At 41.6% G+C, this 24,503-nt stretch overlaps 1 protein-coding gene across 2 annotated transcripts in view; it reads right to left on the minus strand.

Moving 5' to 3' along the window:
* Positions 1-3,690: 3,690 nt before the first annotated feature.
* Positions 3,691-24,503, minus strand: part of tsc22d2 (TSC22 domain family 2) — a 33,566-nt gene continuing 12,753 nt past the window's right edge. Inside the window, exons 2-4 of one of the 2 annotated variants that reach the window (XM_069153441.1) lie at positions 19,583-19,654; positions 7,217-7,268; positions 3,691-6,311 (exon numbers count right to left, since the gene is read on the minus strand). In XM_069153441.1, the coding sequence (XP_069009542.1) occupies positions 5,964-6,311; positions 7,217-7,268; positions 19,583-19,654 (472 nt within the window). In that variant the 3' untranslated portion in view covers positions 3,691-5,963. The remainder of the gene's footprint in view (positions 6,312-7,216; positions 7,269-19,582; positions 19,655-24,503) is intronic. The other variant, XM_069153442.1, reaches the window with a different exon arrangement.

Genomic DNA, 24,503 nt, shown 5'->3' on the forward strand with positions numbered 1-24,503 from the left:
TTATGCAAAGCACAAATCCCTCCTGTGACTGACTAAGGTTTCCTTCCTGTGTGCTTTTTGTATGACGTTAGTGACATGAAATATTTTTCAGTACTACACATTGCTGAGTGGGAAATCTGCTGAAATTTCCTGTCTCTCTGGAAATATGTAAAATTTCTGCAATGTTGCACTTTTAAGTCCTGCAGCCAAAATTTGACATCGGGATCATAAATGGACTTTACTTTCACAAGTTTTAAAAGTAAAAGCTTTGAATATGAAGAATGTTATTTTATATCATAATTATTGAATTTACTTTATCATGTCAATAATATTTAACCCAGCGTCTTCCCAAAGTCAGCTGCGATAAACTCCAGCCCCTCATGACTCTGTTCAGGATAAAGCAGGAATAGATGATGGACATTTTCCAGTACCCGATTTTTTTTTTTTTTTTTTAAATCATGTTTTTTCTCATTAATTCAATAAAATGCTATTTTATTCACAAATCACAGCATAAGTCATATCACGGCAGAACAACATTACAGAAAGAAACACAAAAATTCAAGAAATTCATTAGCTGGGAGGAAAAACTCTGTTTTAACATGAAGAAACCTCCAACAGAAGCAAACTCAGAGGTGGGCGAGCATGAAGGGAGAGCAGAAAGAGAAAACACCAGCATAGAGCGATCAGTTCAGACACCTTCGAAAAAAAGAGATTTTATGAAAAAGTAAAATATTATAATAATAACAATAATAATAAAGGTAAAAAAAATATTTTCCTCTGATATAATAGATGTATTAAGATGCTCAGAGTAAAAATTCTGAGGTACTAGTACCATAGAATTGTATTGATTGCTTTCAAGCTCTGTATAATAGACACAATATGAAGAGGATTAATATGTCCTGCTGCTGACACATATTGAAATGTGTGTCAGGAGTCAGAACATGTCAGAACAAGTTGTCAATTAAATCATAGGAAGGGCGAGTGTTGATCTAAGATTTAATCTGTCATTGATGCTTTCAATGAACTGCTTTTGCCTACAGTGACGTTGAAAGCACTCCCCAGTCTCATCACAACTGAGTCGCTGTGACTCACTGCTGTGTCGTGCTACTGCATGAACACGCAGGATGTTTGGAAAGTAAGGGAAGAGGAAGGTTACACAAGGCCTGGTTGGTCCAGTTTTTTAGTTTACAATAACGTGCCAGTTAGTGCGTCATGTTGCCATTGTAGTTTCCTCCTTTATGTTGTACCTCGGTCAGAAAATGGAAGATGCTTTGTGTCTCATTCAGCCTTTATGTAGCCCAAAAGATGGATTCAGGTCGAACGAAATCTATAAACTGGTGCCACGGTTTTCTGAAGTCTCCTTTTGTTTGTGTTATACCACAAACTGTTTCATCATTTCCATGCAGAAAGTATAATGTTAAACTGAGGGAAAGATTTTAAAACACATAAAAAAATAGATCAAATAAAAATCAGTCAGTCACGATATTGCAGTAAAAAATAGCCAGAAGGGTCACTCCACCTTTCTTTGGACAGCAATAGTTGATCAGATTACTTGTAACTTTATAAAACTCTGACAGGGAAATTGGATTCACTTTTTGTCCGCTAATAAAATGGAAACTGCCATTCCAAGGAAGCTGGTGGCGGTTTTCTCCAGAAAAGTGCAAATAGGTGCAACACCCCGCCAAACAAACTAAAGGCTTTGTGTGTCGGGTTTTGTTTGCAGGAAGGTTGATTGGATTGTGAATCAGTTAAGAAGGAAGTCGCTGATATTTCTTCGGAAAAGTTTTGGGACAAAGTTTTCTACTCACCTGAAAATATAGAAGTTATTTGCATCAACAGGCCACATTTCAAAGAGATAACAGGAAGGAAGCAATAGGGTCATGTATTGTTTCCTTTTGTCATGGTCACAGGATAAAAGATTATTAAATGCTTTTCTCTGAAAACAAAACAATTTTTTTCTGTCTGCCTGAGAGAACCTGATTTTATCTTCAGTCCTGCTCATAAACATACTGATAATTATTTGCATAGAGAATCTCTGTTGAAGCTGAACTGAAGCCAACATCCTGTCATTTCTGAGGAGTCACCAGATTACATATTGTATTTTGACTTTGTTGAAAAGCAGGTTTGTAATTTGATAATGAGCATGTGTCAGTCTTTGCCAAAGACAGTATCTATCTTTATACTTTTATTGTGTCGTTTTCTTTGATCATTTTTACTTTTTCTTTCTTTTTTTTTACTTTTAATGTCTTTAAGTCTGTTGAAAATTTAATAAAATAAATTAACAGTGTATAATTATTATTATTATTATTATTATTATTATTATAATCTGGAAAGAAAAAATGAACAGAAACACAACAGTGAAGGACAAAAAGGACACAGTATCAGAGATTTGGGCAGCCGGCAGCAGGAGAGGTGTTTCATAAGCGAGGCTCAGAAAAAAAAAAGTTGTTAGGTTAGGTTAGGTAGTTACTTTATTAATCCCCAAGGGGAAATTTTTTCGCTACAGCAGCATACAGGAAGCAATAAGATAATAAATAATACTAATTATGAAAAGCTGTTCCATAAAACCAACAGAGAGCTGAAGTGAGTCAAGCCTCATTATAAACTGTGAGTTCATGACATTAAAACACACACCTCTAACATAGGTCTCATCAATTTACAAAATAAAAATAAAAACTTTGGGAGCTGGAGTCCAAAACTCTACTGACTAAAACTGGGAAATGAGTTTTGTCATTATTCAGTTGAGATAACGAAGCAGTTAATCCCAGCAGCTGTCAGTGTCTGTCAGTGTGAGGGCTGATGGAGCTCCACTTACATGAAAATGCCATTTCTGACCGAGTGTCAGGTGTGGATTGATGTCTGGAAGGACAGGTAGCTGATGAGTGAGGAAGAATGACATCATCTGGGATTTCACACGTACCTCTGTGTGTGGGTGTCTTCTTTCCTTCCTCCCTCAGAAAAAAACGGACTGCTTTGCCTCATTGAGGTCGACACAGGAAACACTTGGAAAAAATGAATTCCACCAAATGAACAATGATCTTATAATACAGCAATTTTGTATCAATTAGTTCTAAGGGATCTGGAGAGGACGACTTGAGTTGCTCAACTGTATATAGATGATAAGGGCTGGGATATTATGAGGTCAGAGTTCACCGGATGCCTAATTAGTGGCAAAATAAAGTCTGTGATTTCATAAAACAGAAAATAAAACATTATAGACGTGTTTTATATTTTGTTCAGTTTCATATTGAACATTTTAAGTATAATGATTTAAAGCTTTCTATTAAAGATGTGATAATGTAACTTCGATGTTATGACCCAAAAACTGTGGAAAAATATGTATAATTATTTATTTATTGCGGTTTTATGAAAATATACCAGTCAACATACACTTTGTAAACCAAAGGAATTGAGGTCACTATATTATATTTTGTTGAGATGTTCTTCAAGAATTTAAATATGTTTTAGTTTGACCCAGTTTTCCCACCACTACCTCAGTCTCCAGTGGATAACTTCTAACTTCATGTTTGTGTTTGTTAACGTGCAGGACTTTTACTTATTGTCATGTTTGTATGTCCAGTAGCAGATATTGAATAATAAATAAAAGAAGAGCACAACTGATATATTGATTAACTGGTTGTGTCAGCCAATATCAATGTCACAAACAGGAAGTGCAAGGTAGAATTTAAAAAAAAACACATGACAACAATCTCATAATAAAACAGTAATTTATTTTGGACTGAAAACTAAAATCGTCTGAATAGCACATTACAAGGGCATCGTTAAGATATTTTCTCCAAGGCTCAGTGATCACTTTCATACAGTACATTTGGCATGTACACGGCATCTCCTTCAAATGAAAGAAAAACAGGAAAAAAAAAAGAAAAAAAAAGAGAATAAAGAAAGACAGAAGCCCATTTGCAAGAGAGAGAGAGAAAAAAAAAAAAAAAGAAACAAAAAGAGAAAATCAAAAAGTCTAAAAAAGGTGACTGATTGTACAATTACCAAGCGATTTGGTTTGGTTCTAAGCCACAGAGAAAGAAACCGGATCGCCCGACGACAGCAGGCGACGGCACAGGAGGCACAAAGACGTGACGCAGACGGGACATCCCATAATATGCTCATACACAATCCAACCGGGTTCCAGCTCTTCAGTACGAAATGTTTAATACTTTTCCATTGTCTTGTTTTGTTGCAGATATTGCTGTCTAGTTGTTTTTCTTTGTGAGCAAAGTGTTGCTACGTTACATTTGAAAACTAGATGCTGCGTTCATCAAACCGTGCAGAGTAACAACCTCCTCTTCTCTGCATCTGAAATTTAACGTGAAAACAAGAAAGATGGCTCCTTTTCTGACTGATGTTTTGTGCACGAGGCCCTTCCGTCCATCCCACAAAAACGCCTTTCCATTCTTTCTTGTTTTTTTTGTTTGTTGTTGTTTTGTTTTTTTTAATCCTCACCATCGACTACTTCCTCCACCCTCCCTGCTCATTGTTCCCTTTCACGTTCAGAAATCCTCTCAATCATTCACAGACTTGACAGAAACAAATAAAAAGAGTGTTGGATAAAAACATGAGGTAAGAAAGTGGTTTGATTATAGATCATGCAGAACATGCAAAACAAAATATAGGGAAGGAGAAAATAGAAAAAAAAATATGTGTGCATTTTAAAAATGGAAAAAAAAAAAAAAAAAAAAAAAAAAAAAAAAAAAACTTACACAGCTTTGCGTCTTTGGTTATAAAGTAGGTCGAACAATTTTCACAGCTTTTCATTCCCCCCAAACCAAACCCTACCCGCCTCCCTCCCACAATTCATTTCTGCTTTTACGTTTTTGTCTAGAAAAAGTAAATGAAGTTTTCTTTCTCCAAACATCCCATCACATATTTCATATCTTAACAACAGGTGTTCTCCCTGTACAGACCCTCCACGCTCTTAATACTTTACACTTTACAAAATATACATTCAACCTGGATTTCACCTAATGTAAGCTCGGCTTTAGTGTTAGCACTATTTCATGAGAAGAAAACATTTCTATTCTGAAACTTATTGCCTACTTATTGAGATCTACTTGTTGCAAGAAACGACCAAATTTAATACCTGACAGATTCTAAAATACCAAAAGACCAAAGAGAAAGGTTTCTTTTTTGTTTTTAATAAGTATCTCTGTGACATTGTTCATTTACATTATGAAAATAGCAGCCCTGAAATAAATAAATGCAAATACTAAAACTGAACTAATGAAAATTCATTATGTTTCATGTCAAAGTATGGTGGCTCTGAGAAAACAACACAAGCTTTTGATGCAGCATATAACAAGCCGAGGCTCGCGTCTCGCTCCGCTCAAGCCGAGGTGCCCGCTGGCGTCCTCCTCCGCTCGGGGAGCACGAATCCTCGATGCCCCTACCCCCTTCTGCACTGTGGTCTCCTGCAGCGACGTGGGCTGTGGACGCTGGGAGGACAGTCTGTCCCTGCCAGATGGTTTACAGGACAGCGCACTGGTCCCTCACAGGGTTACACCTCTGTCCTCCACCACTTGTTGTTGCCCCCCTGCCCTCCCCACCCCTTAAAAAAAAAAAAAATTAAAAAAAAACCCCGAGCTCTCTGTGCCCGTGGACCCCCGTCTCTTGCACCAGAACAACATGCAGGTTTTGTTTGGTGCGCAGCGGCTCCCCTGCTTCTCCTCCTCCAGCTCTCTCTCTCTCTCTCTCGCAACCAAACACAAGGCCAGAATAAGACTTTGCAAAGGGTGGTAACTGTCTTAATAACGCGAAGGCCCGGTGACGGCAGCGTGCGCACACTGAAACATGACTCTCGGTGGTAAACAAAGATGTTTGCTGTTGTCGATTTGTCTTCGAATGGAGCAGATTGAGCCTTTTGCTTTATGGGGTTATGGGGACGGTAGTAGTTGTTGTCTTTACGAACAGGATCTTCCTGTTCCTGTCTGTGGGAGGTGTGTGTTTGACTGCGTGTGCTAGGGGACGGGGGCTCACGCCGAGGTGATGTTGGGCTGATGGGGGACGCTCTGACTCCCCTCGTGGTGAGCCAGAGTCGGGGCGTTGTTGGGGACGAGCGGGTTGTGGTGGTGCTGCTGCTGCTGGTGCTGCTGCTGGTGCTGCTGCTGCTGCTGCTGCTGCAGCATCGGCGGCGGCGACGGGCTGCTGCCCTGGGTCAGCTGAGTGGACAGCTGGCCGAGCTGATCCGAGTTGGCCAGCGACTTCAGCACTGCGTTCTCGCGCTCCAACATCGAGTTTCTCTCGTACAGCTCCTTGATCTGCTCCTTCAGCACCTCCACCTCCTCCCGAACGGCGTACATCAGGTGGCTCTTCACCAAGTCCTGAGAGAGGAGACAAGAGAGGGGAAACTCAAATTAGCACAAAATAACACTGTAGTAAAAAAAACAACAACAAAAAAAACAAGTTTTGAGATTCCGTCATCAAACAAAGCAAAGGTTTGTCTACGCAGTGCTCAGAGCCAATGTGTGATCTTTTTTTGGCAACATGCTTAGTGCTGACGTGCCGTTGCCGTGGGGATACTGCCAATGCATTTCCAAGAAATCCCTTGTCAATCAAATGACATGAACAACACCGTGAGAGTGAATATTTGGCTTTGTTTTCTAGTCTTTTTTTTTTTCTCCCTCCGGTTGAAGGCTGATCAGATGTGCCAGTGTGGAAGTCTTTTTTTTATATATTGATGGAAAGAAAATAAGATTGTTTCATCTTATTTTCATGCGGCTCCGGAAAGTTTCTATGTATTCATCTTATTTTCATGTGGCTCCGGAAAGTCTCTCATCTTATTTGCAAGTGGCTCTGTAAAGTTTCTTTTGTTTTACTCTCCGCATCTAATTGACGACTCCCTTGTGTCCTTATCTTGTGACCTGCAACCAACTCAATATTACCATACGAAAGCAGATACAAAGGAAATGGGGGTGACCGTCAATTGTTTGTCACACTGTATAAAAGCTGCTCTACGGAGGAGTGACGTTGAGCAATGCTGGACGTCCTTCTTGCAAGAATAAATGTCTGATATGTTTGATTTTGAATCTGGCCTCTGAGTAATTTTTTATTATTATATAAATGATAATGAAAAGATCCTCTGGCTGAGTTTTATGTTCATCCACTCTTTGATGGTTGTGTCACTTAGTGTCAGCGTGGAAAAGTCGTTATGAATCAAGTCATTGTATGAACTAGTGGAGAATCTCTTTTGCCCGATCACAACTTCGAACATCTGTGGAGAACTCACCATTGCCTGCTCAATCTTGTTGTCGATGGCAACGACGCTAGCACCAGATACACTGTGGAGAAACAAAGAGAGAACAAGAGTTACCGCGAGATCTCACGTATGTCACAAATGCTTCGGACGGATTCCAGCGTTTTCTATTACGTTCAGCTGCCAAGTCTGGTCGGTAAAGTGCTGAATATGAGGCGAGAGATTTAACTTGGATTTCAGAGGTAAAACTAAATGAAACCTCGTGGAAGATCAGGAGTCAGATCTACTCCCAGAGAAGGAGATGAACAAATTGGAGATTGAATCTTTTTCCAAAACACACAGACCAAAAATATAAACCCGCATCGTATTTTTAGTGTATTTTATGAAACGCGTTCCACCCCTGCAGAGGCGCCGCTGGCTGAAGTTACAGTAAGAGAGACTGGCTGATACAACCATGACGCTGCTTTCAGCTACTTCAGACGATACACAGCCATTACTGGAGACTTCAGTGAGTGAGGAGGTGAGAGGTGAAGTTAGTTGAACACATCAAGCTCCGCTTTGTGATCGGTCAATAGCTCGTTACTTGAACAAAGGTCTTTAAAATGACCTCAGACGACCTCCACAGAGTGGAAAATAGATCCATTTCAGTCCCACTTTACACCCAAATTTACTGTACAAACATTCCTGCAACAAACCACATCTTCTAATTTTGGCTTTCATATACTGATCTATCTTTGGTCTTCGTCACTGGCTAAAAAGAGTAAGATTTCTCTACAAAAACTGCTTAAATGATTTTAATTGTGTGGGGAAATATAGGGTCATATTTATACTGCGATAACAGTGATGACGGGGATGTACATAGAAGAAGCAACAAATGAGAATCCGGACTTTAGCTAAACAGTTAAAAAGGTGTCCTGCATTAGCCAGATCATAACTCAATGCATATAAACACGTCATTAAAGGCATAATCATCAAGAACTTGCTATACTGATTAAAACACACAAAGAAAGAAAGCAGCTCATCATCAGTAACTGAAATCTTTTTGTGGAAAGTCAGGAGCAGGAAGCTGGATAGCAAAACTAAATTAATAAAACCTCTGTCTTTGTAAAGGAAAACAAAACAAAACACGTTTATCGCATTTTTATATTATGTAAAGATCTTCTATGTGCATCTCACTTTGTTTAAAGGGAGGCTGTGGCTCAGACGGTAGTGTGTTGCACACTTAATTGTAAAGTTGGTGGTTGGATCCCCAGCTCCTCCTTTACACATTCCTAAGTGTCCTTGAGCAAGACACTGAACCCTAAGTTGCTCCCGATGGTGTACCGTCAGTGTGTGAATGTGCTCCTGACGGCAGCACTCTGCGTGGTGATCCGTCTCATTAGCGTGTGAATGGGGTGAATGGGGGGGGGGGGAACTATGTTAAAGCGCTTTGAGACTGAAAGGTGATAAAGTGCTGCAGACCATTTACCAAATCTTGTTTTCCACCCCTCCTCCTTCCATATCAAAGGAAGCAAAGAAAACGTGACTTTAAACGCGAGACGATCAACTTACTTGGCCGCGCTACAGATCCTCACACAACAGAAACCACGCCACCTTTCTCCCGTTATCCTTTCACGGATTAAAAACACACACGGGAGCCTTTATTCTTCCCTAAATGTCTCCGCACAAACGCTCTCTTGCGCAACCACCGCTCGGAGGTGGATGCAAAACAAGCACCGACCGACGCATGCTCGCGCCGCTAGAAGGGGCTCTGACCACAGACTATATATATATATATGTATATACATACACACACATTAGTATTCTGGAGAAAGAGGGAACAAAATGTGCCACAGCCTCGACGAAATCCCTAAAGTGTTTCTGATTTATAATGTGAAGTCAAGACGAGAAAACTGGAGGCGAGAGATGAAAACAGAGTCTTAACTACTTCCAAATGAAGAACAAGTTTGGTTTTTGTTTTTTTTCTGGATGGATCCACCACTTAATGAAGACACAGACGTTTATAAAAGGGAAATCATTTTTCGCTGGCAAGTCTGATGGAGCTTGAGCTAACGTCGGTAAAAACAATAAAATGTTTGTTTTTAAACCGATACAAAGTTACTGTCGATTAATCGGATTGCATGATCCGTCAAACTGTGACCGACATCGTGATATGAAGCTCCTGAACTCTATCTATTTACATGCTGCATGCTGGCGCGCACGTACCCGAGGGGGGGGGGGGGGGGGGGGTTGGAGGCACGTACTACATTACATTACATTACATTTACATTTAGCGGACGCTTTTATCCAAAGCGACTTACAATAACTGCATTTCAACCGCGAGGGTACAAACCCCCAGAGCAACAGGAATCAACTACAAACACACACCAAACAGATGCCACGTTTTGAGTGCTGTGAGAAAGAAAGAAAAAAAAAAAGACAACCGGCAGAAAGAAAAGACAACCAGCTGTGGGACAAACACTTCACGCACAAAGCAAATGGCCCCGCGGATCAGATGAAGTTCCAGCCATGTGCAAAAGGCGTCAGACGCGCAGTATTACACACACACACGCGCACACACACACACACACACACACACACACACACACACACACACACGGTTCACTGTCTCACAGGGAAAAGTACCTTTTTGTTTTGTTTTAGTTCCATATAATAAAGCACAGAAGCTGTAAAACCTAAAACCGCGACCCCGATGGTCTCACACACACACACACACACACACACACACAAAAACAACAACAACCGTATATTAAAGTGCATTACCTCGCGCATCTCGCCCTGAAGGCCACCAAACGTCCTGAACAGGTGGGTGAAGTTCCCGGCGAGCAGGGCAGACTGTAGTTCATTTTGCAGCGCATGTTTCCTCCAAAGGTTTTCCTTTTTTTACTACACGTGTCCTCTGAGTGAAAAGACACGAACCGACTCCTGTTTGAGTAGCTTGAGTGTTTCTTAAAACCCTGCTTGATCACATGGAGAAAACAAGGAGGCGGAGCTTAGCTCCCCTTCCCCTCCCCTCCCCTCCCCTCCCCTGGTCCTTCGTCTTCCTCCTCCTCCTCCCGAAGCCTCTTGCACAAGTTACATTATTCTCTTGCCACCGTCTGCCAAAAAGATATACACTGACACTCCAGAGACATATTTCAATGTTAATTAAAGAGGAGGCAGCGCTTGGCATGTTGGCAGAGAGGTTTGGTTGGCTCTGTCCTTTTAGTAGGAAATGTTCTGGAACCAAATGAGCTATTCTGAACTTTGCCTCAACAACCAGAAGACTTCTAGTCTTGTTCCTTGTCTTTGGCCCTTTCGGTGTGTTTTTATGTCTCGAGTTTTGAGGAAAAGCACCTTCAGGGAGTTGGATTGTCAAATGTGTGAGATTGAAATGATAATTTAGCGCCCGGACTGGGGCGGGCAGTGAGTTGCATTCCTCAACAGGCATCTCGCTGGCATGCGAAATCTTAATGTTGACAAACAATGCCAGCAGAAGACATTCCTCCCTTTGAACTGAGCATTTCCACATCTGGGACAGTGAAGGAGAAGTATGTCCTGTGGCTGGAATGTGATTTTAATCGAAAAAGAAAAGAAAAAGACAACAACAAAAAAAGACAAGACATGCAGGTTGAATTAAATGATCTTGTCAAGTGACAGGGAGATCTGACCGGGAGGAGGTCAAGCAAAACAAAGTGTACCTCTTATTGAAAGAGGAAGACATGTGATGGTTTATATAAGGACCACTGGCTGTGATAACCTCAACATGGGCCTTCCCTGCAGACTGAAGCAGCGTACACATGCACCCCCCCCCATCCTCCCCTTCCCGGACACCTCCGGCCCCCGAGGCCAGCGCGTCCAAACCCAGACATCTGTGTCACAGCCACCATCCCGCTGGGACGACACACAGCTCCACACTGAGGGACAGTCCTGTAACCGCAAGGTTGCCCGTCTCCTGTTTGACGCGGAGCTCGCACACCTGCAACCTCTTTCCTCTCGTCACCGTGCCAACTTTGAGACACCCGCTGGACCAAAGTCCTTCTCGCCTTCATCTCAGACTTCATCACATTATGTTTTATGGCGGCAGAAAACCAAATGTGTTCTCCATTAGGGCACCGGCACACGTCCCCGTCCCAAAGCATACAAACAGTCACTGCAGGGGGGGACAGCTGAATAAATGAGAGCTGAGCCTTACAGTGAAACCCCCCCTCCCCCCTTAAAGAGTGCCTTACAAAACAATAGCTGGAGGGTTGGTGGGGGCTGCAACAACAGATGAGTGGGCTCGCTGACAGCTCACTGTTGTCCTCTTTCTGATGCAAACACCACCATCAGCCCGGATCATGAGGCAGGTTTTTTTTTAAAAGGTGGAGTTCAGCTGCTCCACCAGAAGGGGTCAGCAGAGGCGCCAGATAGCTGTGGCACAGACCTTCAGTGAAAAGCAGCTTCAGGCAAGCACTGTTCAGTCATGACTTTACTTAAGGAGCTCAATGAATTCATTGTTAAGGCAGAAATCAAATAGAAGCTTATATTTGATGAAATATTCTTTGACATATATTCATATGTCAAAGAATATTTGGTGGTGCATGTTTCACTTTGTGTGCTGCTCGTAAGCTTTGTACCCCGTTTCTGTTCGCTTGTTCCTGTACTAACTTTACATGCCGTCTTTCATGGCTAATTTCACATCTGGCCAGGAGACAAAAGTTGAAAAAAATGATTGCTTTGGCAAAAACTGGGACATTTACAGGCATGCTGTGTATGCCAAAATGCCATTCGCAGTTTCTGTGAGAACATTATGATGTCTTTGATTTGTTTGTTTTATCCAACCAACAGTGCAAAACCAAAAGACAATCAATTGCCATCAGCTGAAATTTCTCTAAGTTGAAAAGTTGGAACCATGAGAATGTTTTGCTTAAAAAAAATAAAAATAAAAACCTTAGTTGCCAATTAACATTCTGCTGATCAACTCCTCGATCGATTGATGGTTGCAGCTCTTCAATGAGCCTTGAAATGTGAGATGCGAAAGCGGATTTTCTATTGGTATTTTTGCAAGAGGCCGTCCTGTGTGTCCCTCAGGTTTACAGATGCGGTTCGATCAATCATATCAAATCCAGTTTTCAACTGACACATGCTGTATAAACAAAAAATTTAACATTTATAAAAACCCACCTGGGCTTCAGCCAGTGGAATTATTGGTGAGATTAACTTTACAAACAGCTCTCAGTTAAGTGACAGTATTTTGTTAGTAGTGACGTGTTCTGTTGTATTTTGAAGGTATGTCCTTTTGGTTAAATAAAATAACGAAAGCACTACCAGGACTGCAACTAAATCTTTATTTAGATAATAATATCAGTTCTTTTCAGTTAATAGATTTTTTTTTCTAAATGCTGCAGTGACACAAAATGAACAAGACCCATTATAAGTTTCCAACTTACCCCTACGTGATTTATTCACATTGCTAGTCGGAAAACTTAAAAGGTTTGTAGCCATCAAACATTTGGCATTTTTACATAAAAAGTGAGTGAAGCTGAAGCCAAAACAGTTACAGGTTAATTTTCTACCAATTACCTAATCAATTAATTAACAAACATTTCTTAAAACCAAGACTGAAAAATGGCAACAATGCAGAGATGTCCTTAAAACCCTTTGAAATTTGAACAACTACATATTTACTGACAACTGGGTGAAGTGAGGAGGACGGTGTGACATGAGGCATTAAGACATAAGCCTATTCACCTAATACCATAAGCATTTTGTTATTCAAAATAAATTTAGAACTGAAGACGATTCAAGGTAAACATGTTAAGTTCCTCCACTGCTTGCTGAGACGATACCTGACACGTATACCAGGTGTAAAGAAAAGGATCATTTACATTCCAAGATGTGTGAAATTAGGACCCTGCATACCACCAACACGACTCTCAAGAGCCGACAAATGATCTGAAACTCAAGTGTTACATGAGCCAAGTTACACAATCCACGAGGACTGCTTGGTATTTCCTAATGCACACTTGAAATCCCCCAGAACTTAATTTGCATACTGAACTATATTAGTCACAAGAGAAATGATTTTTGACTGAGCTCTTCGAAAACAGTCAAACAATGGTGACAATTATAGGATGCTGGAAGTATGCGCGTCTGCGAACATGGTGGAATTTTGGTCTACATAAGGGGTGGTCCATACGGACACAATGGAGGCTGAACAAAATAATACAGGTCTCTGAGAAGTTTTATTTTTCCAGCACTAAATCAAAGTCATGAGTGGGTGCGTCTGCTGCCACCAAGCTTCCTCATAAACAGGCCAGAGGGACCGTCTCACTCGCACCCTTGCACCCTCGCCTGTTGCATAACCGCCAGACTGGTGCATAAGCAACTCCTCGTCCAGAATGTGTCCGTCCGCGGCCTGCTGGAAGCCGAGCAGCCCGTCTTCCCCAAAAGCATGGACAGCTCTAGTAGACATCTTGGTGGACAAACCGGATGACAGGGAGCATGAGAAGTGCTCGAGTCCCTCAGGGGCTTAATACAAGCAAGGATAAGATCTGAATTCTTGAGACAGCGGATGGACTTTATCCATCAGTTAATTTAAGCAGATTAATAAAGCCTCCATATTTCAGCTTGTCTAGTGGCTAAAATAACTGCCAGTGGGGGTGTCTGTTAGCGGTAGCCGAGTGACTTCTGCAGCTCCTGTTACGTACCCATCAAAATCCATATGCAGACACAGTGGGGGATCCAAAGCAGAGGCCCGGCAGCCTTAAATAATCACTGCCAAAATGGCGTTCAACTAAAACCAGATCTTCAGCATGCACCGTGTGCCTCGATATCAAATTTCACCACTTTTTCTCTGCCCGAGTGATTTGGGCCTGCGCAACTTGTTTGGCTCCGATCCGGATTAAGACCTCACTGGAATGTGTTAAAAGTAATAGTGTTACTCTCAAGGCTTGAATGGGAAAATTCTGGCACCTCAGCGTTAACGAGCCTCTGGATTCAGCAGAGCATTTATCACAGGATCAAGGATTTAGCCTTATTTGGGCTTCCTCTCTGAAGTAGAGGGTTTGGGTCAGACCAATGTCACTGGGCACGACACTGTAAAAACAAAGAGCCCAATACACGTCTGGGCCGCTGTTCATCACCGTGGCTTCGAGCTGGAGCTTCAGACTTGACTTCACATCGCACAGTGGAGCTTTAACGCTATCGTGAAGATTAGATAACCGATTTGTGGACACAAGTGTCAAAACTGAGGTTGGAGCGGCAACAATTAGCCGACCCGACAGAAATGCAACTCATTTGCCAGAGTTGTTCAATCGCATCCAACATCACGGTCATAAATCGTGGAGAAAATATTTTGAGGTGTTTGAATGTTGGTTTGACAAAACAAGACGTGCAGTCACATTGTTGGTCTGCGCTAAATTATACCAGGCATTTTCAGCATTTACTGACATTTTATAGACGTAATCATGAACCCATTAATCAAGAACATTTCCCAGAGATCAACTGATGACACAATCACTAGTTGCAGCCCCAGTTGAGTAAGTGGTAAATACAAAATTCACTGTCCTCCTTCATCAGCTACTGTTGACATGTGTGACCCTCTGTATGTTAATAGCGAACAGTTGACGCCTGTGATTAAATTAGGTATCTCCTAGGTGTGAATGTCTTTAACTGACTGAGTCTGAGGCAGGACGATGTTGAAGAGGCCCTTGTGTGCTCTGCAAACTTCTACTCGGTAAACACAAGTCAAATGTCAGCACAGTTTCCAAAGATAAAGTTGACAGAATGAAAAGGCTGCCGCCGTACAATGCTATCATTGAGTCATGAGGTCTTTTATGTAAATGGTGAAAGTCTTTGATGGTTATGATCGGCATTCACCCGTTCCCTCCCTGCAACTGAAAAGACTTGTTCAGTTGGGAGATCAGAGCTCGGCACAATGTCAAGTCACGCTACGTCTATTAAGGCTCCGCGGTCGGTGATTCCGCTCGAGGGGGGGCTTCTATACAACAGCTGAGTAATACTTAGTGAACAGAGGGACCCTGCGACTGACGGGGTCCTCTGAGGATACGTGCCCTGCCCGAGGCCGGTTAGCAATTACACATTTTGTGCGTGTTCTTCATTTGCATCGAGGGAAGGTGACTCCAACTGAGCCTACGCCGAGGATAGTGTAGTATTTGATCAAATCTGAGTGTTCACAAATGTGCACTAAACCAATCATAGTTCTGAAAGACGCAGAAAAGGGGCAGACCATTGATGAAGAAGGCACTTCTCTCCTTCCTGCAGCTTTCCCACGTTTAACTTTCCTCCTCCTGCTTCCTGAGCCCAATAACGAATGTCTGTTTCTTAGTCGTAAGCAGCGGCCACATACCTGGTCTGGATCAAATAACTCTCTGTGGCGAAAGCCTGGGGTCACTGATCAGGTGTGCTCACACCAAATATAAATCCACCTTTTCTTTATTGTTGATAAAAGTTGATAAAGTTGGTCATTGTGGAGAGAGACGGCAGTAAAAGGGCTACCGCTGCTGCTTGTTTACCGGGGGACCGATCAAAGCCTCACAATAAATCCATTCAGCCGACCCGCGGGTCGCTTTCCTGGAATGTTTACAAATGCAGAGCGTAATTTGTAATCTAGTTAGGTTAAAAACTAAACTCATATTTGCTGTGGAAAGTGTAGCTGTTAACAAGAGGAGGTTTAAGCAGAGCTGTATGGGATCAAATGAGGGTCAGTCATGTTTTTGGAGTTTGTATAATGATGTTCAGAAATAGTTTTAAAAAACCGCAGCTTTACTATTTATTGACCTTTGAAAATCTCAGATGGGGAAATCCAAGATAGAAAATAGTCTGACAAGTCTGAGCAGAAATAATGTCAGCTCAAAAAAAAAAAATATTCATATTAATTGGTTACTTTAGAAAATAAATGACAAGTTAATTGTTTGGTCTGTAAAATATCAAATATCGAGTTTACTTTCACACAAAGAGAACAAGAAAAAAAATTGACATATTTCAGGAGCTGGAAGCAGGTAACGCAGCAAGGCTATAAAAAAAATAAAACAGCCTGGTTTTAAAATTCCTTCTGGACATTATTACACAAGCCCTGAATTGTTCTGGCCTTTATTTCAGCCCGAAGAGCTGCAGCAGAGGTGACAATGTTAAACAGGCAAGCAACTCTAGATGTCCACAGTGTTGAAGAAACTTGCACAAAATGCGATTGAAGGATGAGGCGGCACGTTTCCCAACTGAGGATTTCCATTTTTCCCAAAGCAATCATTTTGAGGAATGCTCCTTTATGCCCTTTCGCTTCAGACAAGTCCGACCTTGCAGGAGAGCTGCCTCAGGACAAAGGGAGGTGGAATGAGGCGCCTCCCTGAGGTTTACCTGCGGTTAGTTGAAACGTTTTGGATAAAGCCGCACGGTTACTCACGGAGCCCGGAGGCGAACATGAGCTGGACGAGGAACATACAGAAGAAGCGGAGTCTTCTGCCAGCTGTGACGACACACACTTGCTCAACTGCTACTGTTGCTTTACATCTCATCTGAAGTATATGGTCGCACAGACGGACTCGTCGTCACTGCAGTGCATCTCACACACGCGCGCACACACACACACACACACACACACACACACACACACCGGATTGACCAACGTCACTTCTGTTTTACTGCACTTATTGCCGACTTTAAAGCCGACAGCGGTCCATATGCACCAATTATGATCATCTGTCATTTACCGTGCCGTGATCTATGTTATCTACATCAAATGATGCACACGACTCCTCTTTTTTTTTTTTCTTTTTTTTTTTTAATCACAACTACGACAAATAATTGGAAACAAAAACATAAACTGTGCTGCTGACTGACAATGAAACAAATAAACAAACGAATATCATTCCACCCTCTCGGATAGAAATCATTTGAAGCTCTGCCATTTCAAAATTTGATGATGGGATTCATTTAGATCAGAGGGCACTTCTGTCACAGGGACTCCTCTGGCTAAATTCAGCTTATTAAGTGATGAAATCGAATTAAAATCAAGCCAAATTTTCTTGCAAATGTCCTCAGACTACCTTACGGATCTCTTTGTCCTTTGTCCCAAACGAGGAATTGTTTTTTTGGCTCATTCCAGTTCATGACATGACAAGCCAACAACACCTTAAATGCATCTGAAGTTTGTTTGCCGGTTCGTGCTGGCTATCCATCAGATAGCACATGGGAACATAATTAAAATGTGACGAATGCAAACCACAAACACGTTAACTTCAAAGTAAAAAAAAAAAAAAAAAAAAAGACATTCATTTTCCTATAGTATTTAAATACACAACGGGTACCTGCATGCTTTGCCCTGATTAATGATTCAATGACAAATCAGCCTTACAGCTGAGAGTTCTTATTAGCATTTGGTAAATCAAAACATTAAATGAAGCGTTTCCTTTATTCCCTATGCAGCATCTGCTACATCATGAGCAAACACCTGAAAGCTAATATTCAAAAGAAAAGGTCCAGATATTAGCGCTCTCTATTTGATAAGACAAAGTAAAGTGCAGAGAGAAGAGCGAGGGATTTTAAGAATGGGACAAATGAAGAAATAACCAAATCAATTATTCAAAGACGAAGATGACCGCGGGTCATATAACTGCATGCGTAACCAAATTTAAAACGTTTCTAGCAACTTGGCGGCACATTTTTGACCACTAATTTATTTTACGTGGAGATTTTCTGCAAAGTTCTAATCTTTGTCAGGCTTTTAAAAATTTAAGTTGCTTTTCTTACGTAGCTTTAAAATTTTGAAGCAGCGTGTGAACAGCATCACTAATGATCCTCGTGCGCTCGATACGTTTCCATTAGAGCAATTTTCCGTTCTATTTTATAGAACTACATGCAGCTGCAACAAGCAATTTTTTTTCATTAATTACTGATCGAACCATTACTGTCTTGATCAACCGTTTCAGCCATAAAAGGTGAAAAGTAAATAATATAAACGTTCACCCTAACATCCTGCGGCACAGCGAAGTCTTTGAATGTCGTGTTTAGTCTGAGAAGTCTGTAGGACACAATGGAACAAGTGAACTTTATGCTTTTTGCCTTCAAAAAAGGATTTCAGTTTTCCGTTAGATCATTTTCACACACTAACCGGCACAACTTTGGCGAGCAGCGCATGACGACATGGGAAACACTTGGCTTTGAATTGACCTGTCAGGATAATTTGATTTAGCTCACAGCGCTGAGCACACGAGCAGCCGTGACAGGTTAGTAAACGAGCGCAGCTCGATGGTCCGGCGGCAGTTTCTCTAGATTTAAGGGTGATTTTTGTTTTTCATAACGCACTCTCCGGAGTCAGTGAATTTATGTTGTTAAATCACCAGCGTCTTCGCTGCGCTTGCATATGACACACTTCAGAATGAATATATGTGATGTTTACGCTGACAGAACGCTGAGCATGTTATCCAAGTGTGATCTTCTATTTGCAGGACTAAAACCCTATTGTACGTCGCCGCCACGCACGCACGCACGCACGCACACACACACCCACCCACCCCCACACACGCACACACACACACACACACACACACACACAGTACGGTCAAAAGAAACCCGAGCACCGGATCCTCGTGGCGGGCAGAATGTAGATACTCAAGGTATCACAGAGCCGTGAAACGCTGCCACATCCAGAGGGTCACAAAACGCACCTTGCTGCCTCTTCCGTGCTTTCTGCATGCTCCACACACTCGCGCCTGCTGACATGTCCAGCCTGACGCCACGTTAAAATGAGCAGGTAGTCCCAAAATGACATCTTTCTTTTTTTAAAACGTTTGTCAATTTATGCAAGTATTTAAATGCAACGAGGAAGGTGCGGATCGAATTTTTTTTGCCGTCATGTTCACGGGATCCTTTTTCAGTATATTCATTTTCCTGCGTTTTGTCCTCACAGCAAAAATGTGTATGGCACAGTATTAAAAACATAACGAGACATTTATTCTTTGTTTTAAACCTGCTTGCTCTTTAAATATATTGAAATATCTATTCTTCCAGATCAACATCTAAGTGGCTCTTTAACCAAAAGCCCCCTGAAAATCCTAAACAAGACAGCCGATGGAAGAAAACAAACAATAATGTGCTTTTTTTTTTTAATATGTTAAAATGCACAATGGCGCAAAAAACACTGTTAAGTTAGAACCCCAAAGACATCCGAGTTTAACCTGCGAACAATGTCATTTATCCAACAAATGCAAACTTCTGTGTTGATTCTCCTCGAATGGTTATCTCATCTATTGTGTCAGAAAAAAAAAAAGACACTTCAGGACTCCACAAACGTCTACATGACTCGTGAGGATGGACATGTTCTTGCAAGGTGCACGGGGTTGAAGGGGTGCAGGGTCTGGTTTAGCCAGCCAGTCCAGTCCAGGCCACACACACACGTAAACACACCCGAGCTCATACCTATCGTTGGCTGGCTTTGACCCTCGTAATCTGCTAGGCCGGAAAGCCTGGTAGAAAGCAGTGGACGGGTTCCTGCATTTTAATGGGGGAGGAAACAGAGACAGGAGAAACATGAGTAAAGCAAGAGGAACACACCCACTGGGAGGGAGAATGTGAATGAGAGAGTCGACGAAGACCCCGAACCACACCGAGAGGTCAGAGGAAGTGGGGTTGCGACCCACGCTGCCCACCTCGTTTCAGCAATGACGTGATGTGGAAAGACCAAGTGCATCATGGGTGCATAAACTACCAACTGCTTCCGCTGAGGGTTTTTTTTCTACAATGCGACGACAACATGCGCAGTTTATCCACAGTTTAGAGAACTATTAGTGTCAGAGTCTTCTAGTATATTAAAATAAAGATGTTTCAGGGGATTTGAACTTCTCAAAGTACGGACTAAGGTCTGAACTGTCAAGCTGTCTACATTTGATGCAATTAGTTTTGGACGTGTACACCTACGTGGACTTCACAGGGTTTGATTTGCAGACAGGCGAGTGTCTGACGTCAGCGTGCTGTCAATTCGGCCACCAGCCTTTTTAGTTTAAATTAAAGAAACGAACAAATTCATTTTGGTTCCACTATGTAATCACCATTATTATTATGGCATTTCTACCAACACTTAGAAAATTAAGTTCTCGGTTTTTGCTTTTTTTTTGTGCGATTTTTTTTTTTCCCAAGTTCGCTCTTGATTTCTTCGTGGGACCACTTTACCATGAAACACTTTGACTCCTCGCCCCGCCTACTACCACGGCTCAATTTTTTTTGTTTGTTCTTCTTCTACTGTTCAATGGGTGACGATAACCTGAAAGTTTGAACCATCCCGAAAAGTGTTTTCAAACCGAAACAGTGATTCAGTTTGATCCGGACTCGGCCGCCTCTCTGGAACGGGGTTCAAGGCACCTTTCACACCTGCTGTTTCGGTTCGGATCGAACCGAAAGGTCTGAAGGTCGGGATTTATCAAGGTAAGTGTGAGGGCACCCGGAGCATGAGAAGTGACACATAATGTTGGTTTTTGCACTGCTCTGCACTCTTTTGTCAGTCGAGTCCTAAATGTCAGTTTCAGTCGAGACGTCTCCTCCTTGCTTATCATGTGCTGATGTTTAATAGCACAGTGTAAAGTTGCGTGACTCTACACAATTTACTGACGCATTTTCTAATCTGCTTTTGTGTGATGTTGTTAATCTCTGATAAATAATGTTAAAGGTCACCGAAAATCAGGGATGAGTAGGACGCGCGAGACAAAGACGTTGCAGTAAATTTGTCGGCTCCCGTCATCTATTAGCATTTGTGATTTTACCGCTGATCTTTAACTGCTTGGCGGAACGGATTGGAAGGATACAAAGTGAGCTACAGAGAGGGCTGCTTTTCCTGACACGGTGGCTGAGGGAGGATAAAATTACAAGCCACATTTAATATTCATCAGCATTGAGGTACCTGCTGGCAAATGGTGTTAATAATACACCAAGTTTATAATATAGCCTGACTGCAAATCTCAGCCCCAAGATGACAAAATGGGAAAACAATCCAAAATACTTAGAATATGTTTACAGTCTGGTATAATTTTAAAAGAAAATATTCATGTGGTATTGGATTGTAGACTTTTTCCTCCTCTGAGGTTTACATCTAACACTTACAATTGAATAGTATTGGTTTTTTTTAAATCTCGTTTCATTAATTACCCTTATATTGTGTCTGTCTTTTAGAAGAGAGCAGATTAAATTAAACTCAAAGCATTTCATTACTCTCCACACAAAGCATGAAAAAAAAAAAAAAAAAAAACTTATGAAAACAAATTTAAGATTGAAGTTTGTTGAAGTGGACAGCGACAAATGTGACGTCTACATTAACAAACTGCTTTATGCTTCAACAGTTGCACTGCAAACTTTATGAGAAAAGAAAAAACAACAACAACAACCAAACAATCTTCAGCGGCGCGAATACTCAAAAACAACCACTAACGTGGACAGCCAGGGGGACAGTGGTACCTTTACATGCTAGTGTCGGGTTCAAGTTCACGTCAGTCACTCTGCTGCCTCAACGTAAAACGTTCTACTAGAGCCTCGTCCTGCAATAAGAGCAAGGGTGGTCTGCAAACCGGTAAGCTGGACGGTTTCACAACATGCAGCGCCCAGAACGACCGACGCACAAAAGCGGGAGAGGAATTCAATTCCAATACTAGAATAGTCGTATCGGTGACCGTCAAGCCCGATTCCCCGGCAAGTTTCCGTATCCGAGCCCATGACGGGTTTATCTCCGCCACACCCAGCGAGCAGCAGCTCGGGACCTTCGAGCTTCCTGAAGCGGGGGGGTGAGCCATTTCGACGAGGCAAGTTTAAAGATCTCGCAAACAACACACTTCGAGACGGCATCTGTGGCCTCGTTGCTCTCTGCGAGAGCCAAAATACCTGGTTTTATTGGGACCGGGAGGATTTTGTACGCAAGAGGAGTTCATTAGGCAGGAGGGAAGACAATCTGAGGGGAAGCGGAGTGAAGAGGAGTGATTTTAAATCAGGAAGACGTTTCACTGTCTGCGTGTGAGGGGCTCTTTACTCGTTGACTTTACTCGATACGCTATCATGTGCTAAAATTAAAAGTATTTATGAAAACGAGACTTCAAGTGTAAGAAGATTCACGCGTGCAAGGTATGAGTGAATCCATCTTGCAGTTGCTTCAAGAGGTTTCAGTATTTTTCCCGAGCAAAACATGGGAAACGTTTACGCTGCTAGCATCTTCCCGGGCGTGAAGAACTCATGTTTATTTTTGTCATATAGAACAGTAAACTGCACATTGTTGAGGGTTGGATCGTTGTTGGGACAAAACACGATATCTGATGTCACTTTCAGCGCCGACAGCATTTTCCACCATTTTATGACATTTCTTTGAGTCAAAATTTGTCAAAATCCAGCAAATAACGACATGTAAATAATCTAAAGTTGCATCCGTACTCAAACACCAATCCGATCCTTGACTACAATCATTTTTAAATTGGTATTCAGTCATGTTGCAACCGCAGCTAATTGGGTCAGTCTCAGGAGCTGAAACCAGCATCGCTGCGGGGAGCAAAGTGACGATATGCAAATTAGCTCCTTAATGTGTGAAAGGCATGCGTGCACGTTTTAACACCTTGCCTGTTGGCCTGCAGCGACATGGGTTTGAAAACGTGATGGGAAGTCTTGTGCGCTCCTCAGGCTTCAATTCTGAAAGCATTTTTCTGACAATTTCGACTGATGTGCAGAGGACTGCACATGGCCTCATGACGAGTTTCTGTCAATCAGCTAAAATTTATGTTTCTACTTCCTTATTAGTGAAGCTTCGTAGTGCCTCCAGCTCTGGATATTGCCTGCTCATTGTTTGCGTGACACCAGTTAAGAGCATTCAAATCCACGAGATGTCAGGAGGAGTCATTTTTCATTCCTTCTGTCAAAGTGTAAAAAGGTTGCCTGGCTGTAATTATCAGACGAAATATGCAAAACCTACCAACCGTTCACCTGTTTAAAAAATGTTTTGTACCGAAATTGATTTGGTTACTAATAAAGTTTAGAGGTCAGAACTGAATGCAGGATAATAATAATAATAATAATAATAATAATAATCAATAAATTGTCAGTATTTGACTTCAAATAAATACAGTGGATTTAATGAGCAAGTTGGATCATACAGTCTGCTAAAGGCATCCACTGATATTTTATTTTTTGGTTAAAAAGTATTAATGCCAAAATAAAAAAAAAACATTTTAATCTAGCAACTGTCAAATGTATTCGTCATGAAGTGGTGTTGAAAACATTTACAAATTTCATTTAGATAGAATCATTTGACAAAAGTGCTTTAAAACTACAACTATCATGTATTGACTGAGAATCGGTTTGAATTCATAAAAATATTATTTGAATTGTCACAACGTATTCAGGATTTGTGTGGTTCAGTCCACTTTCATGACATTTTTAATACGTTCTGGGCGTATGTTGTTTTTTTTGCTATGAAAGACATGACAAGTTTGTACAACAGGAAATAATTTAGCACCAAAAACAATGTGCATCCACCCTGCAAAAACATGCCAAAACTGGGTTTCTCATGTTGGGAGACTTGCCTGAAGCAAAGTCACACCATACTGTCAGATGTGAGGGACGGTTCCTGGTCTCGTGATGTGGGTTTAACAAGGTATTTAGCAGCCAAAGCTTCTGTCAATAAAGAACCTTTTATCACATGTAGAAGTTCCTCTTCACTCATCTGCATTATTCTTGAAGAAGAAAAAAGGTTATTCAAATATCATGGATTGCATGTGCTCAAACCACAATGACAACAATAATGGTTCAATGAGGTTCCAACTCACGGCCGCTGTGATACACGAACCTATAAAAACAAATATGCCCATAAAAATCCTGATGTTCTGACTGGTTAGCAATAATATACACAAGATGAAAACAGTGTCTCGAGAGGGATTTTTGCCTGTAAACCCCATTTAGTCTTTAAGCTCCCAGAGAAAAAGGATAGTGCATGAACTGACAGGCTTGAATGTAGACATGCTGCCAAGGATCACTTGCGGAAAGCTTTCAGTGGATAATTATTTAAAGTTTTCTACCTTTAAAATAACTTCAGAGTCTTAAGGACAAGCCGCATGACAAAAAAAGACCAAACAATATTGGAGCGCGGCTTGTTTTCCTGAAGTTGTTTTTCCTGCCACGGACTTTTTGATGTTGATCCCTGGGCATGTGACTATACATCCTTATCTACATGTCATGGATTCAAAACTCTCTCCCTATTCGTATCACAGACGTTAAATTTGGCTGTGGCCCGTGGCGAGGGGGGGCTGAATAAACTGGACGGGGGGGTGGGGGGGATGAGATGTAACTGAGCAGTTGGAGTTCTTCTCATAATGCAGTG

The sequence above is a fragment of the Embiotoca jacksoni genome, unplaced genomic scaffold (assembly GCF_022577435.1).
Source record: "Embiotoca jacksoni isolate LCO1_2020_lvr unplaced genomic scaffold, fEmbJac1.0.p SCAF_19, whole genome shotgun sequence".
Lineage (NCBI taxonomy): Eukaryota > Metazoa > Chordata > Actinopteri > Embiotocidae > Embiotoca > Embiotoca jacksoni.